The sequence below is a fragment of the Thrips palmi genome, unplaced genomic scaffold (assembly GCF_012932325.1).
Source record: "Thrips palmi isolate BJ-2018 unplaced genomic scaffold, TpBJ-2018v1 HiC_scaffold_4, whole genome shotgun sequence".
Classification (NCBI taxonomy): Eukaryota; Metazoa; Arthropoda; class Insecta; order Thysanoptera; family Thripidae; genus Thrips; species Thrips palmi.
Window position 1 is genome coordinate 4,868,173 of NW_023144631.1, and position 18,236 is coordinate 4,886,408.

General features: G+C 40.5%; 2 protein-coding genes across 5 annotated transcripts; one reads left to right on the forward strand and one right to left on the reverse strand.

Annotated features, from left to right (window-relative positions):
- Nucleotides 1-3,548: 3,548 nt before the first annotated feature.
- On the reverse strand, nucleotides 3,549-5,637 carry LOC117649123 (26S proteasome non-ATPase regulatory subunit 11). The gene has a single exon (XM_034391581.1). It carries the CDS (start codon nucleotides 5,573-5,575, stop codon nucleotides 4,340-4,342), a length of 1,236 nt encoding a protein of 411 aa, XP_034247472.1. The 5' UTR covers nucleotides 5,576-5,637; the 3' UTR covers nucleotides 3,549-4,339.
- Nucleotides 5,638-5,901: 264 nt separating this feature from the next.
- On the forward strand, nucleotides 5,902-16,628 carry LOC117649122 (transmembrane protein 94). Of its 4 annotated transcripts, none has more exons than XM_034391577.1 (28): nucleotides 5,902-6,122; nucleotides 6,310-6,540; nucleotides 6,620-6,754; nucleotides 6,835-6,971; nucleotides 7,246-7,439; nucleotides 7,523-7,780; nucleotides 7,860-8,069; nucleotides 8,148-8,309; nucleotides 8,403-8,506; nucleotides 8,628-8,734; nucleotides 8,806-9,040; nucleotides 9,292-9,339; nucleotides 10,779-10,872; nucleotides 10,972-11,189; nucleotides 11,268-11,485; nucleotides 11,573-11,697; nucleotides 11,790-11,938; nucleotides 12,564-12,680; nucleotides 12,892-12,999; nucleotides 13,091-13,238; nucleotides 13,307-13,515; nucleotides 13,603-13,777; nucleotides 13,870-13,990; nucleotides 14,081-14,211; nucleotides 14,290-14,539; nucleotides 14,622-14,715; nucleotides 14,796-14,963; nucleotides 15,055-16,628. In XM_034391577.1, coding segments are annotated over exons 1-28 (4,221 nt in total). In that variant the 5' UTR covers nucleotides 5,902-6,120; the 3' UTR covers nucleotides 15,128-16,628. The 4 variants fall into 4 exon arrangements, with proteins under 4 accessions (XP_034247468.1, XP_034247469.1, XP_034247471.1 ...); XM_034391578.1 differs by lacking the exon at nucleotides 9,292-9,339 and adding an exon at nucleotides 9,912-9,923; XM_034391580.1 differs by lacking the exon at nucleotides 12,564-12,680.
- Nucleotides 16,629-18,236: the final 1,608 nt, after the last annotated feature.

Sequence of the window (18,236 nt, forward strand, 5' to 3'; positions counted from 1 at the left end):
TCCATTTAGAGGTGTGAGTCACCACCCAAAACTAAAATAAAGATTCATGCAGGTCCAGCCCAAAGCAATGAATTATGGTATTAGAAACACACTCACTGTGGGGAGCCAGCCTCACTCAAAGGATCTGTGCAAGCAGGGAATAAAAACACATAAGTTAATGTCACACTAAAAACACTTATCAAATATTTCACTCAATGGGCATGTCATTTCAAACTTGTTAATTGAAATTTCAATTTGATGCTTGATTGTAATATTAAAGGCATTGTGCAAACAAGTGAGCAAGATATTAATGGACAGTATATTTTATTTAAGTATAACATACCTGTTGGATCTGACCTGGGAAGAGGTTACTGAGCACCCAATATTTAGCAACCATGGTACCCATTCGCAGGTCTGTTGGACCGCCAGAAGGCCTTGCGACGCCATCCTGAAAAAAAAACAGAAGCACAGATGTTGTCAGGACTGCTACTTTCAGACTTAGGCAAAGAAAGCATCTAAAATTTTGAATTGGTATTAAGAACTTCTAGAAAACAGCAAAGGAACAAGCAAAGATTACATCAAAATAAATCATGAAGTACAAGTAAAAGTGAAGCACAAAGACACACATATCAGTGGACAGGGATGTGGGAGACAGGAAGCAAGGACAGACAGGAGTAAGAGACGAGATCGAATTAAAAAATAAACCCAAGAAAAAAAAGCTTATAAATGCAGCCTTTAAATTTATAATCTCTTTTGAGATAACATTGCAGGCTAAGCAGAGGATATGATCTGCACATTAAACAATTAGAGGATGTTTTCTTTGAATATTGCCAGTAAAATCAAACACACCCCACATCACATTAAATGAAGCCATTTTCAAAACCATTGCAAGCTAAAACTCAAGATAAAAATGAGGAGTGGGAGGAAAATCAAATACAAGAAATTATTTGAGACCTCTGAGGAGGGCGCAGAGGTGGTTGGAATCACACCGTGATGCTCTGTGTTCATCTTGTAGTGTGTTGATCAAGAACATTTCGTGCAACAATTATTATCACCATTTAAAAAGGTTTTCCAATTTCTTCCACAATCCTGAAACAAATAACGAAGACCATCAGCTACAAAGAACTTGTACTTCTGATACATGTTGACACCTTCAGAGGTTGTGATGGTAATTTTGCCACAAACTAGACTGAAGCAGTGGTTGAATTGGACAGCTAAGATTTTCCTTCCTTTCCCCTCTCTTATTATCTGCCATCATAGCAGATGGTCAGCCTCTACAACAGAAATTCAGTACCAAATAGGAATTTAATGAAATTATTTATCATTTGACTTCAATAAAATAAATAGGAAACTGTGTTGTTACACAGTTGAGTAGAATGTAGAAGAATGCCACAAGAGGTCAAAACTTTAATGGTAGAACAAATTTCTGTGCTCACAAAATTTTGAAGTCAAATTATACGAGTAAATTGCTTGAACATATTTTTCCTGAAATTTGTGGGGTTTCAATGAACTACCAAAAATAAATTTCAATGAGTTCCATAAGTGAATGGAGGAAATGATATCACAAAGTATTTATCCGGGGACAAATTGTAAAATTTTCATTCATAAAAATCAATAGATGAATTACTTCAAACATTTTGAAAAGAAAACCACAGTATGGGTTAAATTGGAATAACTTTGACCAGTGAGAGACGTATTCCGCACACAAGCTAACCTCCACAGTCGGCTGAGATGGTTACCCCGCACATTCTCAAGAGAAAGCCATCACGTACCTGGTAGCCATGGCTGTGTCTGAGTATCCAAAGAGGAAATTAAATTTAACTCTTTCCCTGTCCACAAGCTGCTCACACAAACGCAATCCTAGACATTCCAGCAACAGCCCGGAGCTCTTTCAAAGGGGAAAAATATGGAGTCTAGCAAACGGTTCACATCTCACGACTCGCACCTGCTAACTAAGTCGAGCGAAGCGAACCCAGCCCCGAGTATCAGAAGAGATGAAAACGCCCAAAATACCGAAACCGAAACACAAATTGCTGGCGTAGACTGGCAAACAGGACACAATTGGAAGGGAAGAGAAGCGACGGGGTGCGGTGGGGGTTATTTTGACAGAAAGCTGGCGAGAAGGGAGAGGAGACGCGAGGCGAGGCGAGGGCGGGCGGACGGGAGGATGGCGTTGGTGGCAGCAGCAGCAGAGCCTTGGCCGAGGTGACAGTACCGCCCGCACGCCCCCAGCCTCCCCGCACCCCTTCGGCACTCACCCCCTCTCTCCGGGCAGCCCCTAAGGCGGGCCTTAAGGTCCAACTGACATACGTGTGCTTTTGGACCTCCTTTCGGACGATTAAGGGCGAATTTTACAGCCTACTTAAGCCAAGAAATGACGAACAGGTTACCTGTCATGGCGTCGCGAGAGAAGATGCCCAAGCCAAACACAATGCAGAATGGCCTATGGCTTCGTTGTCATCAGAAAGTCCAAATTACAGATGCGTACGATGTGAACATGTTCTACTTAAGTTACGAAGTCATTATTCCGTCACTAGCGTCCATAAAAACAAGTAAAACTAGGCAAAAACATAACTGAAATAACACAAGTGCATCGATCTATTGATACACTACTCTCACTACGCTCACCAACACGGCCTACATGATACGGTGGCGTGGATGCAACCAGCCGGTCGCTTCCTCCGATTTGGCGGTTTATCTGTTTTCGTCGCTATTTGACAAACTAACGGGTTTCTGGGGACGAGCTAACACTAAAAAGTCGAGTAAATCGACGAAATGCCTCGACAGCTCACTGAATACAGTTGAAAGCAGCGCAAAGCGTCATGAACTTTGAAAAAAATTCCCCAGTTAGTTCACATTGACGCCACCAGGGAGCGCCATGACGTGGCGTCTGTAAAGTCCGTCTGCGGCAACGGTGTCTCTCCCTCCCCATCCCACAATTGGCGGTTTGGGTTTCGTACAGGGAATACAATGGAAGTCGACGAACGCGGGCCACCCTCGGTGCGGCCCGTGGTCCCGAAGCTCGGTGCGGCAATCCCAAGCCGAATGCGAGAGAAAGTCCAATCTTTTTCCCGGCAGCCGGCGGCGTCTAAATGCGGATCCCGCCCGCCGCCCTATAGTCCGAACGCGCTCGCCTCTGCCCTCCGCTGACTTGGCGGCCCTCCCCTCCCTTCCCCTGCCGCCGCTACACTACGTTCGATGCGCATGAGCCGGCATATTTAATGTTGCGCACTTTGTGTCAACGGACTTGACGACGTAGTGACCAGAATTGCGCAGAATTTAAGTTAAACGAACAAATCGCTGCCGCATGGCCAAAATGTCTCCCCTGTCCCGGGTTTTCCCCACCCCCACCCCTTTCCCTCTCCCCATGTGTCCATTCATTCCATTGAATGTGCCGGTGACTCGTTTAATAAAGGTGAATTTAGAATTGCACAACTTTAACTCACGTGTTACATGGAGAAGAAATTCACTGTCACCACATGCTGTAACTTTAGTGTCGATTTGTTATTCTTTGAAATGGCTCAGACTGCAAATGGCCCTCCGCTCAGGGTACAAAGCAAGAACACAACTTTTATTGATAATGTTATAATTTATTACTCCACCAAACAATATCAATCACATTCTATACACTGAGAACCAACAATCCAGCCTGCATATAGAATACAAATACGTTCTAGAACATTAAAGGAAGAAAATGACCAGAAAGATAAACTGGTTAGTACCAAACCAAAGGTGACAAATGTAATACTATTTTTCGATTTTCCTTTTTGTAATTATAAATCTTTGGAAAAAATTCTGAAACTATTCTAAAATAATACAAAGAATCATTTTAGTTAATGATAAATGCTCAATTTTTTGTAGGTTGAACAGTTCTAGACAAAATTCAGTAACCATCAAGAGGTATTCATGTGAGAAATGCTGCATAGCCTGTACTTGCATTCCCTTCACCTAATTAAAACAGTAACATTTTTAGCACTTTTTAAAGATACAAAACAGTTTTAACTTGCAGAAAAAAAGCAACCAAAAATTACCCTGATTAAGTTCAAATTCATCTTCCTTGCAGGTATGTAAAAATCAGCTTAGGATTGATGTTAGTAACAAAACAAACACATGTGAAGGTTAAACTAAACCAGAATAGCCCACAAAGAGGCAATAAATTCTTGTAAGCATGCAACAATTCCTCATGAAACAATGGTCTTTCAGAAACTGCTTAACCAATGCAAAAGAATGTTTGTAAAAAATATTTCCTAATCAGATAATTTCCCAGTCATACATGTCCATATCACGAAAGTTCTGCTTACAACAAAACAGCTTACCAAATTTAGAATTAATAAAATTAGATTACAATTATGTTCACAAATCAAGTTAGCTTCTTAGCCTTCTGGTATAAGGTATCCACAACTTTACCCATACTGTGAATGGTTTCCAGTGCCATTTCATATGTTTTGTCAACTGGCTTTCCTTCAAAAACAATGAGTACACCTTCTCCCTGGTCTAAGATGCCTTGGAACTTCTTATCCAAAATCATTTGTGAAAGCTTCTTTTCTACCTGAACCATAGGAAGTTTAATGCTCTTGGCCACATGATCAACTTCTACTCGTGAATAGGGCTCGATGATGCGACACAGATTCTGCTCCAACATGTTGTCATACAGAGTGCCCAGATGAGCGCGGACGATGACATCTTCTTCAAGCTCTGAGCGATACATCTTCAAGGCTTGTTGAAAATCGGCAAGAGATCTTTTATGGCTTGCTTGAGCAACTGCCTTCATAGCTTCAATGTCCTTTCCAGCATACTTAATAGCCAGTTTTCCACTCACAATCTGTTGAACATCTTCAGGAGAATTCAACATGATTTTAGACAGCAACATATACTTCAACGCAGTCAACGCCTTTGAGCTTTCCACACTATCGTAGCCTTCGAAAGCTTCATAGAAATAGGAGTACGCAGTCTTGAAGTCTCGTTCATCAGCTGCATGAAGAATACCGGACTGGAGATCAAGTGCAGCCTGCATCTTGGGTGGGCAGTAGATAGAGTTGGCTGTCGTGCGGGCTGATGTGAGGGCTGCCCGAGCTTTTGACAGATTACTGAGTGCATGATATGTCTTGCTCTCTAGCAAAAGGACCTCGACAAGAAGGTTCTTATCATCCAATTTCTTCAATTCTTTTAAGAGGTTTGAACCCAATTGCAGAGCTTCGGAGAACATACCAGTGTCGAAATAGAGAGCGATGAGTCTCGCTTCCAGGGACTGCCTTAGGAAGGTTCTCCTCTCCTCCTTGGCCCATTCGATGCATTCTTTGCATAGCTGTACTTCAATGCCAATGCCGGCCTCCAAATCCAGGAAGAAGTCGACGAGAGACCGGACGAGTTTGGCAGCTTTGGCCTTACTTATCTGGCTCAAGAAGGGCCTTGTGGCCTTGATGAGGTCGGCAAGTTCGTTGGCCTTGCCTTCTTTCTTGTACCGCTCACCAAGTTCAAGGATATCTTGCTCCTTCTCACGAATTTTGTCTTCCTCTTCATCGTCGGCGATATTTGTAAGAACGGTGTTTGGATTTGACACGGATTGAGCTCGCTCAAACAACATTGCGCCCGCCATCTTTGTTAGAACCGCTCCGTCATCAATGAACTGCACGAATAAACCGGGATCTTCTTTACTAGATGGCTTTTGGCTTTAGTGTTGTTTAGAAACGGCCAGGGTTGCTACTTGAAAGTCGGTTCGCCAATGGTCATAAATGGTCATTCTTTCAAAAGTTATTTTGATGGTTTCATACAAAGTCATGAGGTGATTCCGTAAGAAATAAAAATCTTAAATAATAAAGGAAATATAAAACAGTAAACCAAACAAAATCAGGGGAGGGGGCTATCGGAGGTGGGGGAGGGGGAGGGGCGAAAGGGGCGAGGGAAGGGGGAGAGAGGGGAGAGGGAAGGGAAAGGTCAAAAATATCAACAGCGTAGCCATCAGCAGAAGAAACAATACATCGGCACTTAGAAAAATGAGCTTGTTTGTTGAACTATGCGGACAATCACTCTAAAATTTGCAGCACTAGACCACCTTGTTGTCCCATTTTTTATTCACATTAATTTTTTGAAATGTTAAAGTGTTAAGAAAAATACTAACCTTGTAACTTCATATCACTATCAATGTAAGTCCCCATTTTGTTCACCGTTTTATTGTTGTATAGACATTTATGTGACACTCTCTCTACTTTTGTTTCTTCAGACCATACTGTGTTGATTTCGCTTTTATACGACCATGCTTTTGTTTTGATTAAGTTTATGAACCCCAAATTTATCCCAATGTTTACTTTACTGTTTTGTTGTACTCCTCAGGGCAATATCATCAGCTGTTAATGTCGAAGCAAAGTCCCTGATGGATGGCATTCAACAACCGCCTAAAATTACCTCCAAAAAATATTCAAGATCGAGAGAAACGCCAACATCGTCCTCTCAAAATTCTTCAAAGAAAGCCTCGGTGGGATTCTCTACCAAAGAGGCTCTGCATAGGCTGCACTCTGGCATTAATGATCTCCTTGAGGAACAGCAATGTGCCAAAGTCAAAAGGTTCACTCAAATTATATTTTCTATTTTTTATCAATTAATGGATCATAAATTCAATTTCTTTTGAATTGTTGTCTTGCAGTCACAAGTACCCTTGGATTTTCGATACTTTATATTGCAAGAGCGAGTACACCACTTGTTGTTGGACGTCTACCCTAGCACTTCTTATTACTGCAGTGTGTTTGGTTGTTACGTATGTTAGCCATGACCATACAAGGTGAGGTGTTTATCCTGGTTGGTCCTCCCTACCTTTATCAAGGTTTGAATATTCCTTTACTGAATTCTTGAATGTTATAGATTGGGCACTTTACCACTTGAGGCTGTTTTGCTTCTATTATTGACAACAGTTAATGTTTGTGCTGTTGCTTGGGACAACAAGTTGAGGCACAAGGAAATTCCACTTGGTGTTGCAGCTCTGCTACATAAAGTGAAAGGTAATTTTAGAAACAAAGAGTAAAGGTGCGTTCATGCTCAATGATGCTTCATTGCCATAGCTTAGTGAGCTGCATTCAGACACCACCAGTTATTCCACAAGCCAATCCTAGTCCATTCTTATGGCCTCTATTTTGTCTGGATCTGACCCACTACGCAACACAATCCAAACATGAACGAGTGTGAATGTGGGTTTAGTCTTATGCAAGTGTTTAGCTTTGATTAATTTTTAAACTTTAAAACTGTTTGTCTATTGGTTTATTTTTAAATATTCAGAGGCAGTGGATTTTAGCGAGTGGAAACCAGAAAACTACCCCCATCTGTGTTCTCCTCTTTCCCCTTGCATCACACTACAGTGGACGTACAGAGATGGAACTCTGGTTAATTTGCCATGGGCATTGCTGGTAGCAGGTGATGTCGTGGTCATGAGGCCTGGACAACCTGCGCCTGCCCCATGCATTCCACTTCATGTGAGTTACTTGTTGATATGTTTAGTTTTTTGCCTTATATGTATTTCATTTACAATGGGACCTTCATGAATATGTTTTTACAGACTGATAAGGATTTACCAATCCTTCAAACCGGTGAACTGTTCAGCCCTGCTCCAAACAAGAAGCCGGATATATTCTCTGTGCCCATGTCTCGAGTCCCTCTTCAAAATGAAGAATATGTTCTTGAACAAACACCATACATTAATAATTTGCGAATAGCTATGGAACAAGCTCTTAATCGACCTATCACCTATTACAACCGTCAAAGACATACTCTCATGGTCAAATATGTCGAGCTAATATTTCTACCCATCCTTTTGGTGATAAAAGCGTTGATAGAAATAATATTTTCTGTAATCTGGTTTGCAACTTGAATAATAATATGTTTGTTTTTTGCAGTTGCTTGTGCTACTTGTCAATCTTGTACGGCTTGGTTATCTTCATCGTTTAGTCTCATGTGGACCATGGATTGAAATGATATTACTGCAGCCTATTGCAGTAGTTCTACCTCTTTTACCTGTGGTATTTCCTACAGTATGGCTTCTCCTAAATTGTCTCGGAATGGCTCGGCTACTTGCTATACTTGATGTGTCACCACATGATCATAATGTAATGTCATTTGCAACTATTTTCATCAAAAATTATCTTTCTTTGGTTTTTATCATTCAATTTTTTGAAATTTTACAGAAATGTTTGGATCCTTTTGAGGATGTGGAGGCTGAACCACAACAGAATCCTATCAAGCTACCATGGCAGTCTATACGAAAGCATCTATTAAGTGTTTTTCTAGGATCTGAGCCCACTCTTTGCCGCTCTGCAAATATCTTACATGTTTTAGGATCAATGACAGTAAGAAATCTGTTTTCGAAAAAAAAAAATTCAACAGGCTTGTATTTATGTTTATAGATAATGTTCACAAAATTGTAATTATTGATTCCTCAGGCTCTTTGCTGTATTGATAAGAAAGGAATATTATCCTGGCCCAATCCTACTGCCGAGAAAGTTTTTTTCCTACGTAATGCTAGCCCTACCTCGCATTCGTCAAGGTAAGGGATGATAAAGCTGAAATAAGACTTAATGTCACGTCACTTCACTTTATGATGCTTTTTCTTCTTTTCTGAAGAAAAATATTATGTTATTTGAGAAACCTTTGTTGTTGTTTTTCAGCTTGGTTAGTGAAGATGCTGCATTGTACACTGATACAGGAGCTGTAGCCAATTCTGTAGAAATAATTGATGCTTCTGAAGACACAAAAGCAGCCGGCACTAATATTGGTAAGTCATCTGCACAGTAGTAGCTCTTTGTTTTAATGATAGGTGCTGAAGAGATTAATTTTATCCTCTAGAGTCCTCTACTGTTGCTGAAGTCCTTGATCTGACCCACGACCATTCTAGTCCATTTCGACTACAGTTTGATGATCATACCTGGAAACAACATTTATCCTCATTGAAGCCTTTGGGTTTGGCAATTTTACTGAATACATGTAATATGGCTACACAAGAACACTATGCTGCCTTCTGTGCTCATGTTACATGTGAGGCTCTTCATGATGAAGACCTGGTTCCTGTTACCAACCGCAGGTAGGTATTCATGTTTATTGTGTTCAGCAATGTTAACCCATCTTTTTCTTATTGAAACAGGTTTTTATTTTTTCTTAGAGTTATAATAACTAACAATTATAACTAAAAGGCCAAGTTAATATAAATTTTTGTTTTCTTTCATTTTTTACTACTGGTTGACCCTTTAAGTATTGATCAGAGGCAGAACTTTTTATTCTAGATGCACACTTTGTTTTTTTGAATAAACGTCATATTCCTGCAATTTTTAACAGGAACTACCCTATTGGTGGGGATGTGGCGGCCTTACCCGCTTTCAACAAGTATGATAATGAGTATTTTTTTCTTTGTTTTTATTTATGGGTAATGGTTGGGTGTAGAATAATGGTGGTATGTTTTCCTCATCTTGTGTAAGAAAAGGGGCTATCCAGCTGTACACTTTGTTCTGTGTCAACATACTCTGAAAAACTTCTTGTGTTCTGCTCTCACTATGCTTCAATTAATAATGTGCGTGCTTATTCCTCTGTATTCCTCCCTTCTGAACTTTCTGTTGCTACACTTCTGGTGTGTTATTTTTGCCTGTCAATGCTATCAGTGTGTGTGCTCTGTTTATAGTTTCCTCACAATAGAAACTGTTGTATAGAGAACACTTCATTTTTATGGCTGATCATCTGTTCCAAATTAAAGCGACACCATGGCCTAAGAAATCTTGTTTCCATTATAAAACATTTTATATGTAACTTGTTCTTTTAAAAATTTTCCCAAAGCTATCTATAAAATTGTGTAAATTTTACATTTAAGCCACTTAATCTTCTTTCAATATTTATTGTTTGAATGAGTACAACTGATAACATACTGATTAATTCAACGGAAATTTTTGCCCTGGTTCTTACAGGCAATGTAAGAGGTAAGCACGATGAGGAGTAAAAGATGACTAGCTACTAATAGACGTACAGCTTATTATTCCTCTTGTGCATGTGTTGCAGTTTCATGCAGTAAGATAAGGCTTGTGCTAATGATTTTTTTCTTTCTTTTTTTTTATTTTGACTGGGATTCTTAACTTTACTTTTTAGCTGCCCTTATTTTCAAAACGGCTTGTTATATGAAGTGATACAAGGTAACAAATATTCTGGGCAGTATCTCTGAAAATTGTTATCATCTGTTATTTCATACAACCCAAGCTGTTTAGGAAGGTAGCTTTAAAGTTAAACTAGGACCCTCTGCATTAGGAGGCTTTTTTTTTACTGTTACTTGCTGACTGCCTTTCTTATGGGTATCTCTTGTGTTGTTATTTCTGCACCTCTTTCATTATGTGTCACTTCCTATATCTTAATGTCACACATGTAGGTAACACACCTTTTTTCTTTTTTTCCAAGATGGTTTACAAGTTTGTCAGCAAAATGTTGCAAAGAAGAGTGTATTAGTTGGCTGGTGCAGTCACACATATTTTATTTTTCTATGAGGATGTACTGTGCGTAGTGATGTCTCCTGTACGCTAATGCATGAAGCTGCTATTGGGCCAACATTTGCTCTGTCTCTTTGTAATGTTCGGTGAAATCCAGCCCCTTTGTTTCTATGAGAAAAGTTAATTTAAGAGACCTAAATAGAAAGTTGGATTTTTTTCTCACCTTAGATACAGTTTCTGGTGTAATTTTGAAATTGTTGTTTTAATTGTTAAGCTCACTGATTTCTTTCCCTCTCTCTTGGTGTTTTTTTTTTCTTGTATTCACTATTTAAATATTCTGTTTCCTTCTGGTTTTAGGTGTCTTTGCGAGCTGGCGAAGCAGATTGGTTTTGTTGACCAAGCCCAGGATTTGTTCCAATTGCAACAACAACTGTCAACATTCAGGCATGTGGTAAGCAGATTCATATTAATTTTGTTTTCTTGTTTGCTCATGGAATTCTTGGCTTTTTGCAGCTGTTTGTTTTCTCTATTTTTTGTCATTACCTTGCAGCAACCAGAATTAGCAAGGAGAGATATTAAGTTTGCACGTTCATTGCCTAATGCTACAAAGCTGAAATTCCCCTTTCCTCATATGGTTGCTGTAGTTGTTCAAGAGCAAACAAGCCATTCACTGCAACTTATGTCCCAAGGCACAGCTGACATTATTCTTGATTCGTGTGTTGAATACTGGGATGGCCGTGATTTGTGCACTCTGTCACAATCCGACAGGTTGGACACTTTAAAGTAGCTCTGAGTTTTCCACATCTATCTTTTGTCAACGCATGCTCACATTTATATGTCACACAGGAAGAAGGTTTTGGATTTTTATCAACGCTCAAGTCTTACAGCATATTGCACTGCATTTGCTTATCGTCCTCTCTCAAGAGCCATCAGCCCTTACTTGGCTAATGTCTACCTTGAGCTACCAGCTGACAGTCGCCATTTGTATGCACCTCACAGGAGTCCAACTCCGTTAGCATTGGACAGCAGGTCTAAAGGTCTTCTGGCAAACTTCCAATCAACTGGTGCGTGCTGTAAAAAATATTTGCTTTGATAAATCCACATAAATTGTACTCCGATGAAATGAAAACTTCCTCTTTCTGTTCCATTAGATTCCTTGTTTGGCTATGACAACAAAGATACTGAAGTTACTAGTGTTGAGGATTGTTTTGAGTTACAATGTAATCAGGTCTTTGTAGGTATGGTTACAATGCAGTATCAGGCACAAATTGACATGGTAAGTTTAAATCATGTCAATCCTGAAGCAATTCTCATTTGTGTTACTTTTCTAATTCATCTTTATTTTTCCAAAATACTCTCTGTAATCAGGTTAAACTCATCGACCAGCTCGAACGAGCTTGTGTACGTTTTGTACACTTCAGCAAAGAGAATGAACTGAGATCAAGAGTATTCTCTGAAAAAATGGGTTTAGAAAGTGGTTGGAATTGTCATATATCTCTGCTGAGTGAACGTAACAGGTATTTTCCCTAAAACAATCAATCAACCATTGTGGAAACCACAATGGTTTAGGGTTTTCTTGCTTTCTTTGAACCTCCAATGCTTGATTCTCTCCTCTTTTTATTCTATTTATAAAAGTAATATTTTTATCTTTTTCTCATTTGGGAGCTTTATGTGAAAACTGAGGATTCTCATAATTTCTTTGTTTCTTCTTTTTGGGGAGGAAATTCGCCTGGGAAATTTTATGGGTATATTTGTTTGTATGCGGGAGATTTTAAACATACCCTTTGTGTCCAAGTATTGCTTAGCCCTTGCTCCTCAGTCCTATTCTGAATCCCAAGAGCCTTTGTTATTTCTCATTGCATTGGTTTGTTATGTATTTTTTTCATGGTATATTTGATGCTGTTTCAACAGATTTTTTTCTAATGACCTCAAATTTCAGCTTTGCTACATTCTAGCCAAAAAATTTTACTGAAGTAAAAAAAATATATTGTTGATATTTTGACATTAACCATATATTCATTCATGTTTCATCTTCTGATTTACATCACCTCACTGCTGGGCATTTTTGTTCTATGTTTGGCTATGTGAGTGCTTGATGCTCGTTTGTGCGTGTGCATGCTTGCATGTATGTGTTGTGTGCAGATCGGGCAGTGATACGAGTGATATCAGACCAGGTCCCCCACGATACTTCTCTAATGCTCACCTCGCATCCTCAATCAAGCAACATATCAACTTACCACGACAATTTATTCCATCACGGTATGCAATGTTCATTCATTCTTTTTTTCATATGTTCCTACAGCTAATTCTTTCAATTATTTATATAGATTCACATCTATTCCATCAGTTTTCTAGAGTGAACATTGCATAGAAGAGAAATTTATTTGTGATGTTATTGTTCAAATCATTTAAGAATGTCTTGTACTTGCCTGATTCATCTAATATTTTTTCTTTATTGTGGACATTGCAGCAGTAATCTTCCACAGTCCAGAACAATGAGTCTGTCAGCACCAAGTGCTATAAATTTAGAACATTCATCTCCACCAAACCCTCCTGATTGGGATTCAGCTCAGCATAGGTAAATGTTGATTGTTGGTATCTTCAAATAATTTATTTGCATCACTTGCTTTGAACTCACCATGATTTTTTTTTTTGTTTGTGAAATCTAGGGAAGCCTGTGATGATGAAGGTTTAGCAAGCCAAGATGGTTTGAATGATGGCAGTGCCCAGCCCAATCAAGATGCCTGGCGTTCGCTTAGTTGCCTGACTGACTCAACTGAACAAAGCGCACCAATTAATTTTGATATGTCCAATAGGGTGAGTGCAGATACAAAGGTAAATTTTAAACAAGCCATAAAGTTAGCTATCTTAAACTTTGTTTTCAGGCTAAATTGCCTCGTGGCATTGACAAAATACGTCCGCACCTAGAACAAATTGATAATGTCCCTTTGCTCGTTTCCTTATTCACTGACTGCACAGCCGATGCAACACGGGAAATGCTTCATATAATGCAAGAATATGGCGAAGTTGTGTGTGTGCTTGGTTCTGCTGCTAATGCAGACAATATGGGAATTTTTCTGCAAGCTGACGCAAGGTAAATGTTGCTGTTGTTCTTTGAATGTTTCATCCATCACCTTTAAATAATTAAATTTACACTGCTTTGGTGTACATGTTTTGCCAGCATTGCTGTGGAGCCTTTATACCCTCAAGTTTGCCAGAAGGTAGCTGTATTAAATCCAGTATCCGAGCGACAAGGCCCAGGGCCCACAGATCTTAGCAGAGCGCTAAATTCTGTTGTGTGCTCACTTGGATTTCGAAGAGACAGGCCCATTTCGCTTTTTCAACTTATTATGGAGGTTAGTCTCATCTTCGTCTCTCATCTTTACATACAATTTAAGTTTTTCTTATCTTTATTTCAAAGTTTTTAAAAATCTCGTATCCTGTTTAGGCTCGTCATTTCATGCAGTGTGTATGGAATTGTGTCCAATTTTGGGTTTGTTGTGGTGTGTCATTGAGCACTCTTCAAACACTTGCGGTGTTCCTCATGCTGCCTCCACTATTCACAACTGGTGAGCTGTTCTATTTTATTTCCTTACTGATCAGGTTTCCAAATGTGCTGTTACTCACTTCTGTTATATGTCTTTTTATTCTTGTTTCAGGCCAAGTTATGTGGTTTGTTTGTGTTGTCATTCCTGTGCTTTCCCTCTCTCTGGTCGGAAGTCCAACAGATCCTCAAGTAATGCAAAGACCTACTAGCAATAAACAAGGGGCAGTCATTTCTTCAAGAAGGGTAATTTTCATATCCAATGTCTGTCAACTATTACATCCTGTGAAATTAGCACATTGTCTTATTGTTGTTGTTTTACAGGTGGCTATTTTTGTTGTTTGGTGCTATGGAGCAAAGTTCTTACCAACTGTTGTTGTAGTATTGTTCTTATATGCAGTCACGTTGGATTCATTTTGTTTGCAATTGACTACGGGGCACAATACAACCTGTACAATGGTGTATCCATCAATTGAAGCGGAGGCTCCATTCAAATGGGGTGGTTGGGATGATCATTTCTTTGGTCTGCTCATAGCTCAGCATTTTTCAGTGATGGTGCTAGTACTTCATTTTGGTTAGTGACCTTGATAAATATTTTTTTTATGTCACAGAATTGATTTAGAATTCTGATTGAATCTTTGATTTTTCTCTTTCAGTGTGCATTTCTGTTAGCTTCGTACATCGAGAATATTTGTCATGGCATAAGTGGCCTCATAACAATGTGTGGTGGCTGTGCACTTCTTTCCTTGTGTGAGTGAACTGACCACTGATGTTTCAAGTTGGCTAAATCTTTGAGAACATTTGTTAATTTTATGCATTACTCATTTCAGCCTACTGCTTCAAGCCCTTTATTCAGTCTTGTATTTAGGGGCTATGTCACTTGAAGCACCCAAAGATGCTTCTCTTCTCTATGTACCCTGGTTCTCTATGGTTATTGCCCTTTTGTCACCACTAGTCATCTGCATGATAAATGAATTTGTCAAATGGGAAGAAATAAAGTGAGTATTTTTAAACATTTCCTTCAGAAAAGTGGCATACTGTTGTATTTGGTTGATCAGTTCTTTAGTAATCTTAAATTTTCTCTCTCAGGGCAAATGTACGATATCAGAAGAGGGCACGACTTGAATTTGGAACCAAGCTAGGAATGAACTCTCCCTTCTAGTGCCTAACAGTGAAGACTTTTGAATTCTGCAGTATGGCTGTACTAAGAATTAATTCTGAAATGTGCCGGGAGGGCCATTTCTTTGCCAATGTATTGTATATTCTTGTCAATGTTATATGGACTTTGATGGCTCTTGTGATAAAGACTTAAATGAAGGTGATTCTGCTTTACAAATGACTCTGTTACTAAAAGTGGAGAACCAATTAAAATAATCATGTTCCTAAATGGCCTTTTTCAAATGTTCAAACTTAAAAGATCGCTTCATGTTGCCATTAAGACTTAAGGTCCACTTGTTTGGAACTGATTTACTGTGAATACAAAGAAAAAGAAGTATTGTAGAACATTAGAGTATTGTACCTAATAGTTTTGTTTTTTAGTTGTTTGAAATTAACATATCATATTCAGCCTAACTAATTTAGGTAGGAGAAGAGATGTGTAGGCTGGACAAACAAAAGCAGTTTTGTGTTCAATAGATAAATGTGTACTTAAATCTGTATTTCTCATTGTTTTATTGTTGTTTTATTTTGTAAACTAATGTCACCACTTTTAAATTTGGAACAACTCCTTATCCAGAAAATGTAAGAAAGATTTGTCCTATTCTACTAACAGTTAAGGGTGTTAAGGACAAGACAGTCATTCATGCCATATCTTCACCTTAAGTACAAAACTGCCAATATTTGTTCTTAGTAAAGTGTTCTTAGTAAAGTGTTCCTATTTAGTGCGTACTGCCATAACAATTTTTTTTTGTTTTACAAAGATTTTAAAATAATTCAATTTGTGATGACCAACTCAGAAAAGAACTTGTCAACTGCCTCAGCGAAGCTATTGTTTGTCTTTCTTCGTTTGTTCCATTTGATTATATATCTGAAAGATGTCCATTTTATTATCTTTTTTCAAGTTACAGGATTTTGAAGTTATTGTTTATCACCTAGTAATCAATTATAAGGTAGACCGTCTCAGGCTGATCAAAGATTTTAATTGAGTTTTATTGTCTGTACTTATTTATTAGGGCTTGAGCAGCTTGTATATTTTTCTAAGACCCTCTATCACCTCATACTGGATATAATTATGATCTCTGTGTGATGCAAGCTTTTTGTTTGTTTCAATTACTTTCTTTTTATTATCATCTTTGTAAGCTTTAGTCATTAAATTGTGAACTTACAGTATTTAAAATAAAGACCAGGTCCTATCTGCATTACAATACGTAAATTGATGTAAACGTCTATTTTAAGTTTCTATTTCCTTTTCTGGAACCCTTTGTCATCCCTTCAAACTCGATGGACAAATGCTAACCCATGCCTGCTTTGTTTCTATTTTGTTTAATCGCATTCCATAACTTGGTACATACACTTCATGTAAGCTTGCTATGTTCTGTTTCATTCCTACTCAGTGTTCTTGCTTCGTATACCTCACTGTTGACATTGTGCATTCAAAGCTGTATGTTTATTTTTCCCTTGTGATAAATATATGCCATATACTAATTTAAAAAAAACAAAACAAACTGAAATTGCCTGATTGAATATTCCTTTGTGACTGCCTCTCATAAGTGCGGGCTCTGCTCTGCTGCCTCTATGTCCACCGAGGGGCAAAGCACTCACGTAACAGTCGGGTCACTCTGACCATAATAGAACGCGTAATATTATGCGTTACAGTAGGGTAATGGCCTTCATCCCGACAATTTCGAGGCGTAGTAGACACAGCAGTCGGGTCACAGGTTTTGAGAGCGATTCCCCCTCAATGTCCTGTCGCCCTGCCCACACAGATCTTGCCGCAAGTGGACTGATTCAGAGAATCGTTTTCGTCGCCCTGTCTCTCTCGCACCCATGGGGTAACGCGACGAAAACCGGCTTGACGGATGATCCCGAAGGATGTTCCCGTCTCGTCTTCCCTCTTCCCGTTACGCAATGCCGACCGCGCTTCCCGCGAGTCCCGATAGATGGCGCCGCCGTGCATCCCACCAGTGTGCTCGCAGCTCGCAGGCTGCGGGGCCGCGCGCGGTGACTCTCGCTTTTTGGCGGGTGTGTCGGCGGCTAGGCTCGTCAGCGGCGGGACTTCCCTGACAAAGGACTGGCGGGGCGGTCGTCCCTGTCGTCCCGGGCGGGTCGCGTCGCCAGGCGGGCCAGGCGGGCTGACCTAGGCCAGGCCCCGCGGCCCCGCCCTGCAGGCCAGCGGGCCCTGGGCTCGCGGGAAGGGAAGAGGAAGGGGGACACCTGTGCGCTGCGCGTGCGAATCGCGGACCCAAATCCCGGTTAGGACAACAACAAACAACGCCCCTTGCAGGGCCGCCTGCCCTGCGCCTGCCGGGGCCATGGCAGCCATAAGCCTGCAGACTCATTCCGAGAGTCGTTTTCGGCGCTCTGTCTCTCTAGCGCCCACAGGGGACGCCAAGGAAAATGCGAGAGAGACAGAGCAACGAGAACGATTCTCGGAATCAGTCTGCTGGCCTCGCTCTGCGCTCTGCCTGCGCAGTGTTTGGCCTGTTTGGCCTGGTCCGGCCGGAGTGGGAGAGCGGCACCTTCAATTCTCACGGAGCTGGGGCACTCCCTGCTCCCTGTCAATAGCAAGCAACAAGTACGCCCGCAGCCAGAGCTTTGGGCAGTTAAAGAATCATCACCATCCCGTGGCGCGCTGGACATGACGTAGTGCAGTGCAGCGCCACGCAGTGCTGCGCAGTGCCGGGTGGACGACTTTACGAACCCACAGTAGTAGTGCTCTCGTCTCCGTCTCTCTCGCACCGCCACGGAACGCCCCGCAGTGCGACAGAGACAGAGCAAATGGCTCCTTCCATTCTCACTGTCCAGCGTCCAGCGGGACTTTCGTTCAGCTCCTCTCCTCCACTAGTGTCACTCGGGATGCGGCTGTTGTTGTTTTGCAGCTGTTTCTGCGACTCGGGAGTTTGCACGTGGCAGCCAAAGCAGGCCATAGGCAGCTGTGGGCAGCCGAAGGAAAGGCAGCTAAAAGAGAGCCACACCGTCAAAAGAAAATGCGTTCTAGATACAACAAATGTTCCTGCCCGTTTCAGCCGCAACTTACCACCGTCAGTGGCAACAAACAAGCGACAAAGTGCACTGTTGCCAAGCAATGCTCTTTGCTGGCGGCAAGAACATTT

Excerpts from the sequence above, each read along its gene's own strand:
- LOC117649123 (XM_034391581.1), bottom strand. The coding sequence starts at position 5,575 with ATGGCGGGCGCAATGTTGTTTGAGCGAGCTCAATCCGTGTCAAATCCA.
- LOC117649122 (XM_034391577.1), top strand. Across the intron at positions 8,310-8,402 it reads ATGTTTTAGGATCAATGACA|GCTCTTTGCTGTATTGATAA; the intron begins GTAAGAAATCTG and ends TTGATTCCTCAG. Across the intron at positions 14,540-14,621 it reads GGTGCTAGTACTTCATTTTG|TGTGCATTTCTGTTAGCTTC; the intron begins GTTAGTGACCTT and ends TTTCTCTTTCAG.